The following is a 20,479-nucleotide window of genomic DNA, read 5'->3' on the forward strand; positions in this document are numbered from 1 at the left end:
AAATTCAAATCAGATTCGGCGTCTACGGCGGACTTTCCTCCACTGTCAATGCTGAATCTCGACTTTAAAATACTTAGCAAGGTAGTAGAAACTAGACTTCTGCTGCAAATGCAGCGACTGGTCCACACAGACCAAAACGGGCCAATCCCGACCAGGTCGACCTCTAATAACCTGAGAAGGCTATACCATTTATTATTTCATATAGACCTGGCAAAGTTCCCTGATGCAGTAGTGATGACAGTAGATCTGGAAAAGGCCTTTGACTCACTACGATGAGACTTCCTGCTACAGGTGATGTGAAAAATGGGTCTGGGAGATGAATGGTTGCGCTGGGTTCGCTTATTGTACTCGGACCCAAAGGATAGGGTGCGCATGGGCGGAGTGGTGTCTGCACCCTATTCCATATATAGAGGAACTCGACAGGGCTACCCACTGAAGAAGCTGCTCGTCGCTCTGGCGATGGAACCACTAGCAAAACGCTTTAGACAGGAAGGCAGGGACCATGGAATGAAACTAGATGGAACGGTGCATATAATATCATTATATGCAGACAATATTTTACTATACATACAAGATGGAACACACGGCATATTGAAAGAGATGCACATCCTGGAGGAGTTTGCGGAGTTATCAGGGCTCTGAGTTAACATCTGGAAGACCCATATATTCCCGGCGAGGTCCGGACTGGCCAGACCAGTGGACCTCCCAGTAGGACCCACATGGACCAAAAACTCCTTTAAATACCTAGGTATTCAGGTATTCCATAAGCAAACGGACCTCCGAGAGGGGAACCTGGGAGCATTAGAGCACTAAAGGCAAATCCCTGGCAATCCCTTAAACTCTTGGTCATGGCCAGAATAGCACTCTCCAAAATAGTGGTGCTGCCCAGGTTACTATATTATTTTGTCAACCTCCCAGTGGTGATCCCAAAGAAGTGGTTCAAGGATATGGATACCTTGTTGAGGGAACTGGTTTGGGATGGAGGTCGAAATAGGGTTTCCCTCAGAATTTTGAGACAACCCTTAACAATTAGGGGACTTGGCGTACCGGAATTTGAAGCGTACTACCTAGCCGCACATCTTCAGTGGCTGGCCCAATGGCTGGATGGGAAGGGGTCAGAGACACTGGCACTGCAAGGACAGCCCCCTCAGGAAACATTACTCCCTAGGCTGTTAAACCCAAAACATAAGATCAAAAATATGGGTGTGTTACTTAAAGTAGCATTGGCTTACTGGGATAGATGCATAAAGCAAGCAGCACCCCCTTTATGCACCGACCTACCAATAATAGGACTACCATGGATGGGTGTTGGTCCCCCCTTCACCCAGGGCCAATTGAGGGGGTGGGTGGCGGTGGGAGTGACTACAGTCTGGGACTGTTATCAGGATGGAGAATTACACCCTTTATCGGAATTCCTGGAATATTATGAATTATCACAGTTCTTAAATAACCACAATGTCTAGGGAACACTAGCCACACTCTTGGGTAGTGACACACACAAGCCCATCACGCATACGGCCTTCCAAGCAATGGTGACACTGGGATTATATGTTGCAATAATGGCCATGACAGAGATGCCCCTGTCCCACGTACAAAAGAAATGGGAGGACCTGGTCGGGAGGCCATTGACTGGTGCGGAGTGGAGGAGAGTCTAAGGGAGTCCAAAAAAGATATCCTGGAATGCCAATTTTAAACTCATACAGTTTAACTCCGCATAGGCTAAACATCATGTATGAGAAAGACACAGAACTAGATGCCAATTTTGCACACATGATCTGGAACTGTCCGGTACTACAGACATATTGGAAAAAGATCATAGAGACCATAAGTGGAGTTTTGGTATGCACAATGAGAACCTGCCCAGAAGTCTGCCTGTTAGGACTATTTCAAAGGCCTAAAGCTAAAAAAATAGGATACAGGTTTGTCGACCTAGCTTTGCTACTGGCGAAACGGCAAATTGCCCTCAGATGGCGAGCAAATGTGGGCCCCAAAGTGGCTGACTGGGAGAATGATGTGTCAACTTGGGCTAGGGAAGAGGAAAGGGCACTGACGTAAGACAACAAAATCACCAAAAGGCGCAAACCCTTGGCTGAACCATGGGCGGAAATATTAAGGGCGTGGGAAACAAGAGGATCGGGGGATACTGAAAACCATACTAAGGACCCTCTGCCTGCAATAGAAGAAGAGATTAACACCAACCGAGCACCAGCCTAGTAGGCTGTCAGATACATGCCGTACCAAGTAGACAGTGTGAATAGGCAACGGAGTTGGTTTGAAAAGGACTCCCCACACCCTCCCCTATCCTGAGTGCCTACGACTAAGCCAGACCTTTAGACAAAACAGGTATTCGTAGATTAATTGAGTGTTGAGGTAGAAGTAGTTGGTTTTCCTTTTTTCTTTGGGTTTAAAAAAAAAGTTCATAATGCATATATTAAAACATGTATAAGATATTAGCAACAAACATGACGAACCCCCTACATGTACCATGGTTACACAAGGAGAATGATAATAGATTCTGAAGAAAAAATACAACACTCCGGCATGAAAGCTAAATAAGAACAGAATATGAAAGTCTATTTGGATATAACTAGGTCGCCGGATGTCCTACTCCTATGCCCTCTGCATGCAATAAATGTCATACTGAATGTAGAATTACTGCAACTGGTACGAAAAGTGGATTTTAAGTTAATAAATAAGAAAATGCCAATAAAAGCGATATTTAAAAAAACTAAAATCGATGCACTGAAGCCCCATTTCAATTGTCAGCACATCCAACTTAGGCTCCAGTGTCTGCTTGACATCTTTGATGGCTTTCAGGAGACTCTCGAACTGCCCTGATAGGATCTCAAGCATCTGGTTAGGTGCATTTATTCTTGGGGCATGCATCAGACTAGACAGTCTCGACTCCCTGATTGGAGCCCCTGGGTGCACATAGTCACCACTGGGATGATGTTGGGGGCTGGTGGCCACAGCCAAGGCCCAGAAGAACCAGAAGGAGGGAGGGAAGAATCCTCTCAGATCGCCAGTCACATTCTCCTTTGCTGGGGGCCTGTGTACTCCCCTCCCCCACCCACAGTCTTTCCAATCGTGCAGGGTTCCCACGATGGGAGTGCCCCAAAATCTGTATCCACTACGTAGAGGCCCAATGCCGAAGCTGGGAGGGGGAGAAGGGAGAGCACCCTGCAAAATGCACTCCAATCTGGCCTCATAGGCTCTTTTACCGCAAAAGAAGTCGCCAGGTGCTGCCCCAGCACTCAGTCCTGTTGCAGGCTGCTCCACTCCAGCCTGCCTCCTGCATAGAAATTCTCAGGGCCACTGGTGGTGTCAGCCCGGGCAAGCAGGTCTTTTCCTGTTTCTGCTGCAGCCCAGGCTTCCAGCCACTCCTGTCGATTGATCCAAGACTGGGGGAAGCCAAAAATGCACAGGGTGCCTGCTCTTCATGAGGCACCTTGCGCACCACAGCCCTGGAAGCCCCTGCTCCTCTATCCTCACCCAGTCTCGAAAAGACACCAATGCCAGTCAGGGAGTGCCAGGGAGCAGTCTACTGGATGGAATGCCGGGCAGGGCTTGTGAGTGCTCTTAGGGAGCAACTAGCATGGCAGTCATCTTGGTCACGCCCCCAAGCCTATCTTCTGGAAGCACAACCCCTGAGAAGCGACTTCTCTAGCTTCAGGCCTTCAGATATGCAAGGTTTATTGTAAGATTTGACCTGTAACAGCAGTAAACCTAACCCAGTTTTGCAGGTGAAATTCCTGAAGAACAATAAGCAGCCTTCAAACTGGCTTTGATCATATCTGCGTGACTGATTCAGGTGCACAGTGGAAAATCTCTAGCACCCTATAGGACTTTCTTAAGTATTTCTCCAAGCGACCTGACATCAAGGCTCCTTTGGATGGAGTCTCCAATCGTTTGGGTGAGAGGTTATGTGTTCAGCCAGTGTGCCACAGGTGGTCCCAATTGACACCTGCAACACATACATAGACAAAGGACTACAACTGGCATCCCCCAGGCTGGTGAAGACGATTGGCCTCTGTTTCCCAGAGTGAGCTACTAACAAGTGAAAATTGCAGTATGCACGCATGAGCAGCAACGGAGCAACTGAGCCGATCGAAGTTGTGATCGTGGTCAGCAATCACAGACAGCAGCAAAAAGGGAGAACATGCCACTAATTGAAAAATAAACCATACTACAAGACAGAGTCGGGGAGAGTGCTATGGTGATATCGTCTCACAGGATCGAGTGATCTGGTAGAGATCTTAACATCCAGAAGAAGTACTGATATGACTATGAGTCCCAGAGAGCACGGGGGAAGAAATCCAGAAGCCATAAAAGACTGTGGGAATGTGGCTTGCATACAGTTCAACTGGGGAACACTTAGGCTTGGAATAACCGTGCGACTGGTAGTCATATCCATCTGACTACCCTACAGCAAGTGTGTAGATATAGTATGTGTCTTTATAGGTATAGTATTGCACTGATTATGGAATAAATTACTGGTAGGACATTTAATTTATTACAACTATTCATTTTATCCTGAATGCCGATTTTCTAACCGAATGCCACCTCCCTAGGTAAGCCTTGGATCACTCTGATTTATTAACCTGTTAAAGCGGGTCCCATAGTACTCGCGTTTGGGTGCAGTATCAGGTCAGGCCCCAGGGACACTTGAACAAATTATCACACAAAACTATCATCGAATACTGTTTCTTTAAAATCGGCATGTGTTTTTTATTTAGCAACTGCCAAATCCATAGCTTTTTCTTCCTGATAAATTATGATACATTGTACAAATCAACAGATAGATATGATGCCAGCACAAGACTAAGGTGACATAATTACTGAAGAGTACATGCCAGTGGCAAATCTATATGAAACAGAAGAAAAAAAGGAACAGGAGTATTTTGAAGCGGCACAGCAAAGAGATATGTTGGTATACCTCTGTGGCATTGGAACACGGCTTCTTAAAATTGTACAGTTCCTGCATCAGTTGATATTCCTCCTAAACAAAAAGATAAAATATTACAATATGAAACCCTTTGATGGAAGTATGTTAAAACGAATACACACACGACAACTGCACAAATAAAATTTACAACCCATTTAAACATAAAAAATACTTCACCAAATGTTGGACAAACTAAACAAATGGTAGACAAGTTTTCTTAAAAGTCAACCATAACTTTAAAAATAAAACAGTTTGATTTGTACTGGACATTGAACAAAACCCACTCTTTACTACTTTTGAAAAGCAGCTGCGGAAGCATCTCAATATTGTGGACCAGGATATGCTGATTTTTTATATTCATGAGGTATCAGTACCGTTGAACCAATGCAATGTTCACTATCTAAGAGGAGATCAACAAGTTTTTGTCGTGTACTTAAGAGCCTGGATGAACTTAGATTACAATTCCCAAAAAAGAGGGGGGGCCATAGAGGACCTCCCTCATGCTACCGCATCTGAAAGGTCAGAAGAGGTTTGCAAGTGTCTCCCCTTCATTTTACAGGAGAAATAAACCTGTGGCCAAGAAGATCTGGATCAAAACCTATAATCTCCTCGTTCAGTGAAAAGTCAAGGTTTCGCGGCTGATGGGTGGAGCAATACTGTAGTCACGGACTGAACACAGAAGAGAGAAATGTCACGCCTATTAGGAAGTTCATTCATATTTGTTAAATGATGCTAAAAGTATAAGCAAATGTACAAATGTATTTCAACTGTCAAAATATACAGAAGCATTGACATTTCTTAAATGTGATAAGCTCAAAAAGTATTGAACGGATTTAAACCTAAAGCACAAAAAACATCTAAATTTCTACATTACTGCCAAGTTGGGCATATATTTGTTTAGCATTTTTTAAGTAGCTTTGAGCAAAATTTCCTATAGAAGCTAAAGCACAAGTCACTACTTGTGTCACCATATATCTGTAAGAGACATTAGTTAGTGATAGATTCCTTACCTTAGAATATCCCCAGGCGTCAGACTGGATCCGGAAAGTTTCGCTTAGCAGTACCCCTGCGCGTCAGTAGGTGGCGTCATGCGGCTCCGCGTCCGTCACTGGCGTCGTAAGCACCGAGAGGACGCCACGGAGAGTACTTAGGCGCCACCCATGCACGCGGACGTTAGTTCTGTACACGACTTTCCGCGCCAGGAACGCAGAGCCATGCAAGATACTGACCATTGGTGCAGAAAACTAGGGCCCTAAGAGGGATGACCTTAACCCTAGTAACCAGTTTGCAGAACGGGGAGGATGGGTGGGGTGGTTAGGAATCTATCACTAACTAATGTCTCTTACAGTTATATCGTTACACAAGTAGTAACTTGTGCATCTGAAAGACACGTTAGTGATAGATTCCTTGCCTTAGAATAGATACCCCAGCAATACCAACTCCGGTGGTGGGTCTGCGAACAAAATTACACCAGAAAGTCACGGAGAACGGAACGGCCAAAGAAGCCTTCCCTCCGGACTTGACTGTCAAGGCAGTAGTGCTTGGTAAAAATGTGCAGCAAGGCCCACGTAGCTGCCTGACAAATGTCCTGCAAGGGGACGTCACATCCCAAGGCAGTAGTGGCTGCAGTTGCCCTGGTAGAATGAGCACGCAGCCCCACAGGAGGCTCCTTCTTAGCCAAGGAGTAAAATGCTTTGATGCACAGAACGACCCACTGAGAGATGGTCCGTTTGTGCACCGCCCAACCTTTTTTGGCGCCCACATAGCCAACAAAAAGCTGGTCATCCACCCTGAACTGCTGCGTACGCTTTAGATAGAATGCAAGCGCACATTTTGGGTCCAGGCGGTGGAGCCTCTCGTCCTCCCTTGAAGGATGCGGAGGGGGAAAGAAGGTAGGCAAAGTGATGGTCTGCCCGATGTGGAAGGGCGTGACCACCTTTGGTAAAAAAGAAGGTCGGGTCCTTAAGACCACCTTGTCCGGATGAATATGAAGGAAAGGAGGTTTGGAAGAAAGCCTGGAGCTCACTCACTCTTCTGGCAGAGGTGATAGCGACCAGGAAAGCCGTCTTAAGAGTAAGAAGACGCAAAGGACAGGTATGAAGGGGCTCGAAAGGAGAACACATCAGATAGGTCAAAACGAGATTCAAGTCCCATTGAGGCATGATGAACGGCACGGGAGGAAACGTGTGCGTAATGCCTTTAAGAAAACGGTTAACAACCGGGGACTTAAAAAGGAGAAGGCTGATCTGGAAGCCTCAAAAAGGTGGAGATGGCCGAAAGATAACCTTTGATGGTGCCCAGAGCAGAGCCCTGCTGGGCCAAAGAAAGAAGGAACAGAAGAACTTCAGAGAGAGGGGCAGAAAGGGGATACACAGCCTTTGCTGTGCACCATGCCACAAACTTGTTCCACCTGCAGGTGTATACCGTTTTAGTGGAGGGACACCTGGCTGCCAGAATGACATCACAGACCTTCGGAGGAAGATCGAAGGCTGTCAACTTTCGCCGCTCAATCGCCACGCATGGAGGTGGAGGCTGGACAGGTTCGGGTGGAGGACCGTCCCCTGCTGCTGTGACAGACGATCCTCCCGAAGAGGCAGAAGGATCGGGGGATCGATCGCCATGCTAAGTAGCTCGGGATACCAGTATCTTCATGCCCAATCTGGAGCCACAAGGATGACTTGGGCTCGGTTGCGCCAGATCTTCTTCAGCACTCTGGGCAGAAGTGGTATAGGCGTACAATAGACCGTAACTCCACTCGCAACGAAAAGCGTCGCCAAGCGAGTGCCGCCTTGGAAATTCCAACGAGCAGAACTGATGACATTGCGCGCTCTATTCGCCACCGAAGAGATCTAACCAAGGATCTCCCCACTGCTGAAAGAGACCTTGCACCACGTCCGAGTGCAGACGCCATTCGTGATCCATCAAGTCCCGGCGGCTGAGTTCGTCCGCCCTGGCATACAGAGAACCTGCCAGGTGTTGAACCACCAAGGTAATGCCTTGTTGTTCCAGCCACGTCCAGAGGCGCAGAGCCTCCTGACATAGGGTCCAGAACCCCACCCCGCCCTGTTTGTTGAAATACCACATGGCGGTGGTGTTGTCCGTGAACACCTGCACCACACTTACCCGGACAGAGGGAAGGAATGCTTTCAGTGCAAGCCGGATCGCCCGAAGCTCCAAAAGGTTGATATGGAGCCAGGACTCCACCGGAGACCAGTGTCCTCTGATCTCTGCCTCTCCCAAGTGGCCTCCCCATCCCAGGAGAGACGCATCCGTCACCACTGTGTGCTCCGGTTGGGGAAGGGAGAGAGATCTGCCACTGACCCAATCGCAATTTGTGAGTCACCACTGCAACTGTTGTGCAGTGCCCTCCGAGATCTGGACATGATCGGACAGGTTGCCCTGATGTTGCGCCCACTGGAACTTCAGGTCCCACTGCAGAGCCCGCATATGCCATCTGGCATGTTTCACCAGCAGGATGCAGGAGGCCATCAGGCCCAGAAGCCGGAGGGTCATCCTGACTGAAACCTGGGACAGAGGCTGAAAGATCGGAATCATAGCCTGAATATCCCGGACTCGCTGCTCGGGAGGATAAACCCAAAACAGCGTTGAATCCAGAACCGTTCCAATGAAGGGGACGAGGGACTCAGGTGCGACTTCGGCACGTTGATGGAGAACCCCAGCAAATGCAGGAGGTCGGGCGTAGTCTGAAGGTGGGTGACGACTGTCTGGGGCGAGCCTGCCTTTAACAACCGCCGAGGTAGGGGAAGACTGACACCCCCAACCTGAGCAGATGAGCTGCAACCACCGCCATCACTTTCGTGAACATCCGAGGGGCGCTGGTAAGGCCAAAGGGGAGCACGGCAAACTGAAAATGCTCCTGGCCTACCGTGAACCGCAGGTAACGCCGGTGGGCCGGCAGGACGGGAATGTGAAAGTATGCGTCCTGCAAGTCCAACGCTACCATCCAGTCTCCAGGGTCGAGGGCAGCTAAGACCTGAGCCAGAATCAGCATCTTGAACTTATCCTTCTGGAGGAAGCGGTTGATGTCCTGGAGGTCCAAGATAGGACACAGACCCCCTTTGTCCTTCTTAGGGGCCAGATAGTAGCGGGAATAACAACCACTCCCTACTTCCGGTGCAGGAACGCACTCAATGGCCCCCTTGGCCAAGAGGGCCGTGACTTCCTGTCGGAGAAGAGCCAAGTGATCCCCCCGACATGCGGTGGCACCGAGGTGGCATGGCAGGAGGGGAGGACTGGAAGAGAGTAACCGTGGCAGATTATCTGCAGCACCCATTTGTCTGATGTAATCTCACGCCAGTGAGGGAGGTGGTGGCGGATCATGCCTCTCACCGGCATGGGGTGCTCCCCGAAGCTCAGACTAGGAAGGTTTGGAGGCAGAATCAGCGGGGGTGGAGGTGGACGGACCCGCAAGCTGGTTCCCCGCCCCGCCCCTGCGGAAACCGCTAGCCCGGCCGCGCTGGGGCTGGTTCTGCACAGGCTTAGGGGACGGGCGCGCCTGACTGCCTCTAACTTGGCCACGAAAGGAACGAAAACCAAGAGAGGCCGAGCTCTTAGTAGAAAGGCCCAAGGACTTGGCTTGAGCCCGCGAATCATTAAAGCGCTCCAGGGCACTGTCAGCCTTGTCGCCAAACAGGCGGGTGCCATCAAAGGGTATTTCCATGAGCGAGCTTTTGACATCGTGCGAGAACCCAGTCGAACGCAACCAGGCATGACATCGCAACGCCTCAGTCGTAGAAATCGCCCTGCCCAATGAGTTAGCGGTGTCCAACCCACACCGAATGGCGAACCTAGCCGCATCCTTACCCTCAGCAATTGCCTGAGAAAGGACAGCCTGCACCTCCTCAGGACACTGAGGCAACACCAACAAGCAGGCGGTGTTCACCGGCCACAGCCCTAAGCTGGCCGAAGAGAATAACCGCTTCCCAAACTGGTCCAGCCGTTTAGAGTCCTTATCTGGCAGGGCCGTAGGAAAAGCACTTTGTGACGTTGAGGCCTGAATGACCAGGCTCTCAGGCATAGGGTGAGTAGCCAAAAAGGCGGGGTCACCGGGCACCGGTCGGTGGCGCCTGGTGACGTTTTTATACACCGGGGCCCCCGTGGCCGGCCTCGACCAAGTGCCCAAGAGGACGTCGGTAAGGGCGTCATTGAAGGGAAGCAACGGCTCCGACAAAGTAGACGCCGTCTGGAGCACCTCTGTGAGGAGGTTGGTCTTGAGGGCCACTGAGGGGAGGTCAAGATTGAGGGCCTCAGCCACCCGACGGAGGACCATCGTGTAGGAGGCACCTTCCTTCATCTCAGGTGGGGGGAGGCAAACCCTGGGTCAGAGGAGACATTGAGGTCGCCTGCCTCCTCCAAGTCGTCCACCCAATCCTGCTCGGAGTCACATTGCCGGGCAAGAGGGTCCTTGGACCCTTCCCAGTCTTTGTCCGCCTCTGGCGTAGAGGGAGCCGGTCGCGGCGGCAAAGTCGGAGCCGGAGAAGGGTCGGACCGGTGCCGTCTCCCAATGCGGATCCCAGGCCAGAACAAAATGGTCCTGGAACCGGGGCAAGGGAGGAATAAACGGCACCCAGTGTGGCGCTGAGGGTGGAGCCGGCAACGCCACACCTCGTAGCGCCGGGGCTGGAGCCACTGGCGTAGGATCCTGTGGCGCCGGGGCTGGTGCCGGTGGTGGAGCCACCAGGCCAAACGGGATCTGGACTCAGGACCACGGGGCCCAGAGGCGCGCCGGCGGGAGCCTGAGGCCTAAAAAGGCGGTCCATGGTAGCAAGGAATTCTTGCACCTGTTCGGGAGTCGCCGACGGACCCGGGTATGGTGGGTAGGCAGCGGGATTTCCAGGCTCCAGGGGAGCCGCCGGGGTGAAGCCCCTGTCCCCCACGTCCTCATTCGGGGAGCGACGGGGGAGCGTCGGAGAGCGAACACGCTTCTTCGACTTCTGTTTATTTCGTCGCTTACCGGAATCCGAAGACTTGGAGCCTGAGGAGCGACTGCTCAGGACACGCGAGCGGTCCCGGGAACAGCCCCAGGACCCGGAGCGGCAGCATGACGAATGCCGGACCTCCAGGAACTTCCTACACCGCTCCCGCAAGGCCTTGGGGGCCATGGCTTGACAATCCCGGGAATCGTGGGCAGTCTCCAGGCAGTAGAGGCAAACATCGTGGGGGTCCGCCACCGACATATTCCGGCGACAGGCCCCACAGGACTTAAAGCCGGGCATCCCTACGTGCACCAGGAGAAAAGAGAGGAGACAAAAAGTCTCAAAATAGTAGTCAAAAAGTGACTAAGGTACGTGCTCAATCCGGATCTGTGCTTGAGGGCGCGGAAAAAGAAAGAACTGAGGTCAATGCGCATGGGTAGCGCCTAAGTACTCTCCGTGGCGTCATCTCGACGCTTATGACGCAAGTGACAGACGTGAAGCCGCACGACGCCACCTACTGACGCGCAGGGGTACTGCTAAGCGAAACTTTCCGGATCCAGTCTGATGCCTGGGCATATTCTAAGGTAAGGAATCTATCACTAACGTGTCTCTTTCAGATATTCCAAAATTCGTGACTACCCTTAACCGTATTTCCCCCACACCGAACTGCATGAAAATAAGCGTGCTGTACCTGCGATGTCTAAGTTAGACAAGTACCAAATTTGGTGTAGATCCAGTCATGAGGACTAGAGGTATGAGCAAGTCACAAAATGCTTTTTCTACGAAAAATGTAGGTGAAGCAATTATTGCTTACCAGTAATTCTAGATTTCCTTCAGTGGACTCTCTATTGAAATATTGAGCACTGCATATTCCTTGCACATGTGCATCATCTGGGAGAACCTTTCCAATGAAATGCTATATTTTCCTAAATAAAGAAAACTAATTTAGCAGCATATTAAAAAGGCTGTATTGTCTAATTCTATTAAATTTACTTTAAAACAATTGAGCCACGTCAGATGTAGCCATCACTGACAGCAGTTTTAAAAACTCCTAGTCCTCCAGTTATCTCGTCATGCTCTCCCAATGACAGTTGCTCCATTGGCTACACTGCCCAATGCTTTCCTATCGTTTCCTCTAAAGGATTTGTGAAAGAGGTTTTTGTTTGTCACCTAATTCCTCTTGTGATATTTATATATGTGTAATATGGTTTAATTTGTAAAGGTAAAATACACAGGATTGTCCGTTTTAGCCTTTTTAATAGGCTGCTGAATGTTTTTCTTTATATAAATAAATGTGGCTTTTTTTTTTTAAACAAATAGCAAATGCGGAATGCATTTTCTTTGACAAATACGCCAGAGTACCGTATAAGGGCATAACTATTTGTTGCTTGTGGTTATCAATGGAATATTTGTATAAGTGTGATAAGATTGTATATATATATATATATATTCACTGAAAAAACCATAGGTTTCACACATGTTATAGTTAGCGGAAATTTTACTGATAAAAAACCAATGAAATTTCCCCGTTATAGTTAGTGCAGGCAACTATAACTCACGCGACCGCAATCCTCTGCTGATGCTAATACTGTATTTAGACACTTATTTGCCCATGTCTTCTTCCATACATTTTTAGCTATACATATATTACAAATATTTTTTTTTCATAAAGACACATATGTCATCAGCAGAAGATTGCGGTCGCGTGAGTTATAGTTGCCTGCACTAACTATAACGGGGGAATTTCATTGGTTTTTTATCAGTAAAATTTCCGCTAACTATAACATGTGTGAAACCTATGGTTTTTTCAGTGAATTTGTACGTTTTTTTAAATGCTAAGTTACTTTACGCCATTCGTGGCGTGCGCGCCCACTTAACGCAGTTCGTTCCGTGCCCACGTTACGCTAGATGGGCACCGTGCGTACATTGAGGACATATGATGCACTTCGTTTTGAAAGGTAATATTGTAATTTTTCGTATATTTTATAAGCCATGCACAAATGGTGCCCTTCGGGCACCATTTGCACACGGGGTGGAGAGAGTGTGGATAATTTTTTTTTTATTATTTTTTTTTAAATATTTTAGTTTATCTCATGTGTAATAAGCCATGCACAATTGGTGCCCTTCGGGCACCAAATGCACACGGGGGGGAGAGAGTGTGGATAATTTTTTTTTTTTTTAAATTTTTTACCGTACGGTAAGCGTAATCGGCGAAATTACCGAAAAAATAAAAATTCCGTTTTTGGCCTTGGGGGATCTTTGGGGACTCCCTCAACATGGCTATGTGTGTGGGAGCTGTCTAAACAGCCCCTTTACATGTTTTTGGGCTTTATATTTTAAAAATCACTCTCAGTGCGAGAGAGAAAATGGCGGCCGCCGCTTCCTGGTTTCGGCCGATTCGAATGTTTACTTAGATCTAAGAACCAATCAGAATCGCGCTCGCGCACGCCACCGTACGCGTACGGTAAGCGTACCGTAAGCGCACCGTAAGCTGGCTCAGATATATATATTGATTTAAAGGCTATTTTGTCAGAATCTACTGAACAGATTTACACCAAACCTACAAAAGGCACTTCCTTGACCTGAGGACTACCTCTCTGCCAAATTTCTAGTAATTCTGTTCAGCCGTTCGGGCTGTAGCCCTGTCTAAAGGTCCTATGGAAAAATGCATGGGAAAAACGCGTTTTGGGACCCCCCTTTTATCTCAGCCCCCGCTTGACGAATCCCCCCGAGACTTTCAGGGTAGGAGCGGAGCGGAGCGCCCCACCTATTTTGAAAAATTCGCGAGGATTCGTCGACCGGCGCCAAACTTATTCAAAATAGAATGTTGCGGATTTCCTATGGAAACGTGGTCCTAACTATAACTACCTACTGGCGACCGCCAGTAGGTAATATATATATATATATATATATATATATATATTCACTTAAAAAACCATAGGTTTCACACATGTTATAGTTAGCAGGACATTTCACTCGTGAAAAACCATTGAAATTCCCCCGTTATAGTTAGTGCAGGCAACTATAACTCACGCGACCTCAATCCTCTGCTGATGACGTCAGATATTACATCACTGTATTTAGACACTTATTTACCCATGTCTTCTTCCATTAATTTTTAGCTATACATATATTACAAATATTTTTTTTTTCAGAAAGACACATATGTCATCAGTGATGTAATATCTGACGTCATCAGCAGAGGATTGCGGTCGCGTGAGTTATAGTTGCCTGCACTAACTATAACGGGGGAATTTCAATGGTTTTTCACGAGTGAAATGTCCAGCTAACTATAACATGTGTGAAACCTATGGTTTTCTAAGTGAATTTGTACGGTTTTTTAAATGCTAAGTTATGTATTTTTTTAAGGTTTTTCACCGTGCGCGTACCGTATGCGCACGGTGCGCTTCGCACACCGTGCGCGCGCTGATGTCATTTGAGATGTCCTCAGTGATGTCACCGATCATGTCATGAGTGATGTAATATGTGACGTCATCAGCAGTGCATTGCGGGGCGCAAGTTAAAGTTAGCTGAACTAACTATAACGGGGGGAATTTCTCTGGTTTTATACGAGTGAAATGTCCAAATAACTATAACTTTCCCTAAACCTATGTTTTTTTCAGTGAATTTCAAAGGCTTTTTAAATGCAAATTTCTAACTATAACGTACTTGAAACCTATGTTTTTTTTAAGTGAATTTCAAAGGTTTTTTAAATGCTAGTTTCTATCTATGCCTACAGAGGTAGGACATGTGAAGAAAGAAGAAAAAACGCACAGAAAGAAGCAAAAGGAATGCAGAAAGAAGCAACAGAAGTCCACAAAGATGAAGAAAAGTGCAGGAAGAAGCAAGACATGTGAAGAAAGAACCAACAGAGGAGCAGAAAGAAGCCTTGTTGCAAAATCATCCTGTGCCCACAACTTTTTCAGACAGGTACTGGTGGTAACTGACTCTGACTAACCAGGCCTAGAGCCAGTGCTATGTTCAAAGACACTTAGAATACAGTGAAAACACCTACCTACACTAGGGAACACTATGCGTTGGGGTACCCCTGTGATTAGCATGACCTCCTCTGTAAGGCCCTAGTACATAATAGGGCAGAGGGATTAAAACTACCTCTAAGTCAGAGGTGTATAAATATGCTACTTTAACTAGCAGTCCCGTTTGCAGAGTGGTGGAGAAAGGGTGCTGGGCGTCCAACCAACGCTCAGGAATTCCGCTGCGTAGGACTTACAGGAGGTACCAGGAGGGATTATTGCCCCCCAAACTCCCTCAGGACTAAATTCGACTTCATCCCCCATCCCGTAGTCTACCACGACGCACGTTTGCAGAGTGATAGAGTAAGGGGGCCATGGCCTCCAAAGACGTCTTAGCAATCCCACTGTGTGGGACTTACTGGAGGTAACAAGAGGGGTAGTTGCCCCCCCCACCGAGGACATCCTTGGGGGCCAACTTCCCAAACTATTACCTCCAGTCAGTCCCACACAGCTGCACTGGTAAGTACTCGTACCAGGCCACGCCCACTTTGCCCACCACTCTAGAAACGCACTCCCTGACACGCTCATGGATGGGGATTGAAGTCCCCTTCACTGCTAAGTAAGCGCCACAGAGCTGTGTTGCAGAGAGGTGTAAAAAGGGGCATGGTCTGGACCACCTCTCTGCAGCTCAGGCCTCTGGCGCTTCTTGGAGGTACCTGGTGGGCTAGTTGGCCCCCAGAGGCCCTCAGGATTGAAGGGGAATTAATTCCCCAACTTAAACCGCGCCACGGGGAGCGTTTGCACACATGTCACTTCAGGCCCCGCCCTTTCCCTTCACCACTGTGCAAACGCGCCCCGTGGCGCGTTTTAAGTTGGGGAATTAAGTCACCTTGAATCCAGACGGTCCCTGGGGTCCAACTAGCCCACCAGGTACCTCCAGTAAGCGCCACAGAGCTGCATTGCAGAGAGGTGTAAAAAAGGGGCGTGGCCTGGACCACCTCTCTGCAACGCAGCCCTGTGGCGCTTACCGGAGGTACCTGGTGGGCTAGTTGGCCCCCAGGGACCCCCAGTATTGAAGGGGAATTAATTCCCCATTGTAAAACGCGCCATGGGGGGTTGCAAAGCGTTGCAGGGAGGGGCGGGGCCTTCGGCACGATCGCGGTGTTTTGTATAATTATGTGTTTTTAGAAGGGGGCTGTGTGGCCCCTCTTCCTTTTACTTTTTTTGAGCCCTGGGGACCCCATCCCCCTCGGCCTTACCCCCATTTAAAAAAAAAAAAACAAATTGAACGGGAAGGGGGCCGTGTGGGCCCCCCTCCCGTGGCCAATTCCAGCCCCGGGGACTCCTTTCCCCGGGGCATGGCCACATAAATATTCTTTTTTTGTATGGAGGGGGGCTGTGTCGCCCCCATCCTGAGGCCTCTATTGGCCCCAGGGACCCCATCCCCCGGGGCCGGCCTTTATTTATTTATGTTTTGGGAGGGGGACGGGGCCATATGGCCCCCCTCCCGGGCCACTTCTGGCCTAGGGGACTCCATCCTCTGGGGCCTGGCCGTTGGATTTTTCGGAGGGGGCCACATGGCCCCCCTCCTCAGGCCAATTATGGCCCCTGGGACACCATCCCCGCGGCAGGCCTGCCTTTAAAAAAAAAAAATTGTAGGGGAGGGGGGCCGCTTGGCACCTCTCCCGGGCCACTTCTAGCCCCGGGACTCCATCCCCCGGGGCTGGCCCTCTCCGTTGGGGACCATGGGGGGAGCCCCAATTCCCCCACGGTCCCTGCCGGCTCCCCATGTGCTGCGGGAGCCGGCATTGCTTTTCCACATGGGGAGCTGCTAACATGCAGCTCCCTATGTGGAAAAGCAATCTGCTTTGCTTCATTGAAGCGAGAACAGGTTTCCCTGCTCACGCTTCATTGAAGCAAAGCAGTTTGCAATGACAGGGCAGTACCCGCGCGGCTCCCGACCTGTCATTGCAAACAGCAGTTTCCCGGGGGTGGGCACCCTAGGACACTGCAGGAGCCAGCTCTGGGGGGGTGGCGGTCCCCAGGGCCATGAAGGGCTCCTGGAGGCGTGCCGCGCAGCCCCCCTCCCGACATTGATTGCGGTCCCCGGGGCATGTGGTGGGGCTCGAGCCCTCCCACACAGGTGTAGGTCTTTTTTTTTTTTTTTAAAGCCACGGGGGGTGGCGGTCCCCGGGGCAGCAGGGGGGCCGTGAGCTCCCTGCACATATTTAAGGAAAGCCCCTGGGGGTGGTGGTTTCCGGGGCTGCGGGGGCCTGCTTGGGCCCCTGCAATTTCAATTTTGCATGCCCCCGGGACTTGGCCCACACAGTAGCTAAATATTAACGAAGCGTGGGAGCCCGCGCTTCGTTTTTCTTTTATTTTTGGCCAAAATTCCCGCAGGGTGCGCTAATCTCGACGATTTCTTTTTTTTTTTTAAATGCTTTTTTGGGCCCTGGGGGTCCTTGTGGGACCCCCTGAGCAGGCCTAGGGGGTCAGGGTGTTTCTACCCTGCCCCCTTTTCTTGTTTTTTGCGTTTCTTTTTCTCTTTTCTTGTGACTCGGTTCTACCGAGTCACAAGATGGCTGACAACACTTCCTGGTTTGGAGTGTTGACAGCCAATTATAATAAAGCTCATGAACGGGAGGGTGCGCGGATCCACCGTGCCTCTAAATATCGAAACTTTTATTTTTTGACTTTCTCAGCAACTACTGAATGGATTTACACCATTTAAAAAAAAGGTCTCTTTCTGAACCAAGGGCTACCTTTGTGCCGAATTTGGTGTAATTCCCATCAGCAGTTTCGACTATAACTGTCTAAAGTTTCCTAAGGGAAATTGATTCTCCGACCTCTATTTTTTAAATTTCTCAGGAACTACTGAACGGATTTACACATCATTTAAAAATAAAAAAGGTCTCTTTCTAAGCCAAGAGCTACCTTTTTGCCAAATTTGGTGTAATTCCGTTCGCCAGTTCGAGCTGCAGCCGTGTCTAAAGTTTCCTAGGGAAATTAACATGGAGAAAACACGTTTTGGGACCCCCCTTGCCGAATCACCCTGAAACTTTCAAGACAGGAGCTAACCGGAGCGTCCCACTAGTTTTGAAAAGTTCGCGATGATTCTTCAACTGGCGCCAAAGTTATTAGGAAAAAAAAATGCTTTTTGAATAGAAACAAGGTCCTAACTAGAACTACCTACTGGTGACCCCCAGCAGGAGATATATATATATATATATATATATATATATATATATATATATATGTATATGTATATGTATATGTATATGTATATGTATATGTATATGTATATGTATATATATATATATATATATATATATATATATATATATATATATATATATATATATATATATATATATATATATATATATATCTCTCTCCTGCTGGGGGTCGCCAGTAGATAGTTATAGTTAGGACCGAGTTCCCATAGGAAATCTGAAAATTCTATTTTGAATAACTTTGGCGCCGGTTGACTTATCTTCGTGAAATTTTCAAAACAAATGGGGCGCTCCGCTCAGCTCATACCCAGAAAGTCTTGGGGTGATTCGTCAAGCGAGGGCTGAGAAAAAAGGGGGGTCCTAAAACACGTTTTCCCCATGCATTTTCCCATAGGGCCTTTAGTCGAAGGTACAGCCCAAACGGCTGATCAGAATTACTTGAAATTTGACAAAGAGGTAGTCCTCAGTTAAGGAATGTGCCTTTTGCAGGTCTGGTGTCAATCTGTTCAGAAGTTCCTGAGAAAATCAAAAGTAAAATCATATATATGTGGGCGGAGCCTAACCACACATCTCATCCTGAGATCTGATTGGCTGTCAGCACTTCATCCAAGAAGTGTTGGCAGCCATCTTGGGACCAATATACATAATAGCACCTCATGAAAAAGCATTGCAGTTAATAGAAGGTTTTAAGACTTTAGTTACATTATAAATCATTTGTTGATGGTACCATACTCATTTTAGGAATTGTGGTGTGTTCTAAGGTGATTTTACCATGTGAAAAAGCCTTCTGCTGTGATATCATGACTCATGTTTGAGAGAAAACTATTTTCTCATGCTTTTCCCACAGAGGTTTGGAAGGTGATCTATAAGCTAACTGAGAGCATATTTTCTGTAAATTCACATTATCTTTCTCAGTCATGTGAGAATGAAGTCTGACATTCTCAGTAAAACATGTACATCCAACAAGGGCAGAGACTGTCAGTTGATTCCTTTGTGTTCTACTGCAGCTTCCCAGAGTGTTCTAAAGAACAACTAGAGCGCTAACAGTCTTACTTATGACAAAAGAATGGCACACCTGAAGCCATCTTGATTGGAATAAAGTGGTAACACTTAAAACATTTAATTTAAAAAGGAACACAATGAGGGGGTTCATTTTGCCATAGAAATTATGATTAGTTCTGCAGAAAGAAAAATTAGGGCACATTTTGACTTCTCAAATCCTCTTCTATTTCATAAACAAATTCTGACATGCAGACTGAAACATGCACTTTGAATACCAGCAGCAGACTTCCCTGGTGAGCAGTAGTTTTACTACAGTGATCTAATGAGCAACTAGAGTGCTAACATTCAGAATTTATGGCAAATGTGTGACACATCTGAATGCCTTCTTGATGGAACCAAAATAAAAAACTGAAAGTATTCCCACTGAGGAGACTGCAGTAAATGAGGAAATTAGGAAACTTCATAACAAATAAATCTCCCAAGATGGCCACCAGAGACAAAAGAGCCCAAATGTAGCCCAAATATCACCCAGATGTATCCCAAGTATAGCCTAATGACAGAATGTCCCAGAGTGTTCTTAAGAACAACTAGAGCGCTTACTGTCGTACTTATGACAAAAGTATGGCACACCTGAAGCCATCTTGATTGGAATAAACTGGTAACACTTAAAACATTTAATTTAAAAAGGAACACAATGAGGGGGTTCATTTTGCCATAGAAATTATGATTAGTGCTGAAGAAAGAAAAATTAGGGCACATTTTGAGTGACTTCTCAAATCCTCTTCTATTTCATTAAAAAATTCTGAAATGCAGACTGAAACATGCACTTTTAATACCAGCTGCAGACTTCCCTGGTGAGCAGTAGCTTTACTACAGTGATCTAATGAGCAACTAGAGTGCTAACATTCAGAATTCATGGCAAATGTGTGACATCTGAATACCTTCTTGATGGAATCAAAGTAAAAAACTGAAAGCATTTCCTACTGAGGAGACTGCAGTAAATGAGGAAATTAGGAAACTTCATAACAAATAAATCTCCCAAGATGGCCACCAGACACAAAAGAGCCTAAATGCAGCACAAATATCACTCAGATGTAGCCCACATGTAGCCCAATGACAGAAGTGTGCAAAACACTTATTTTTTGTGTATTTGCAGTTTTATATAGTGCAGACTTGTCAGGTATTGGAATGCTTTACATGAGCATTGGTTACATCACACAAGATCAAATTCGTTTTGGTTGTAGACATGGGGAGATTAAGTGATTTGACCACAATCACAGAATGTTGAGCTGAAGCAGAAACTCCAACCTGGTTCCCCAGTTGCAAAATCTGCAGCTCTGGAAGTAACACCACATCCTCTCGCCAAGGTGCAACATTTAATCAAGTGGT

The 20,479-nt window shown here is 47.7% G+C and overlaps 1 protein-coding gene across 2 annotated transcripts in view; it reads right to left on the minus strand.

Annotated features, from left to right (window-relative positions):
• C5_2H5orf22 (chromosome 5_2 C5orf22 homolog) overlaps positions 1-20,479 on the minus strand; it is a 409,270-nt gene that overhangs the window by 156,712 nt on the left and 232,079 nt on the right. For both annotated transcript variants that reach the window (XM_085607073.1, XM_085607074.1), the window contains one exon: positions 4,937-4,999. In XM_085607073.1, coding sequence (XP_085463199.1) covers positions 4,937-4,999 — 63 coding nt within the window. The remainder of the gene's footprint in view (positions 1-4,936; positions 5,000-20,479) is intronic.

Source organism: Triturus cristatus, chromosome 5_2, assembly GCF_964204655.1.
Source record: "Triturus cristatus chromosome 5_2, aTriCri1.1, whole genome shotgun sequence".
NCBI lineage: Eukaryota > Metazoa > Chordata > Amphibia > Caudata > Salamandridae > Triturus > Triturus cristatus.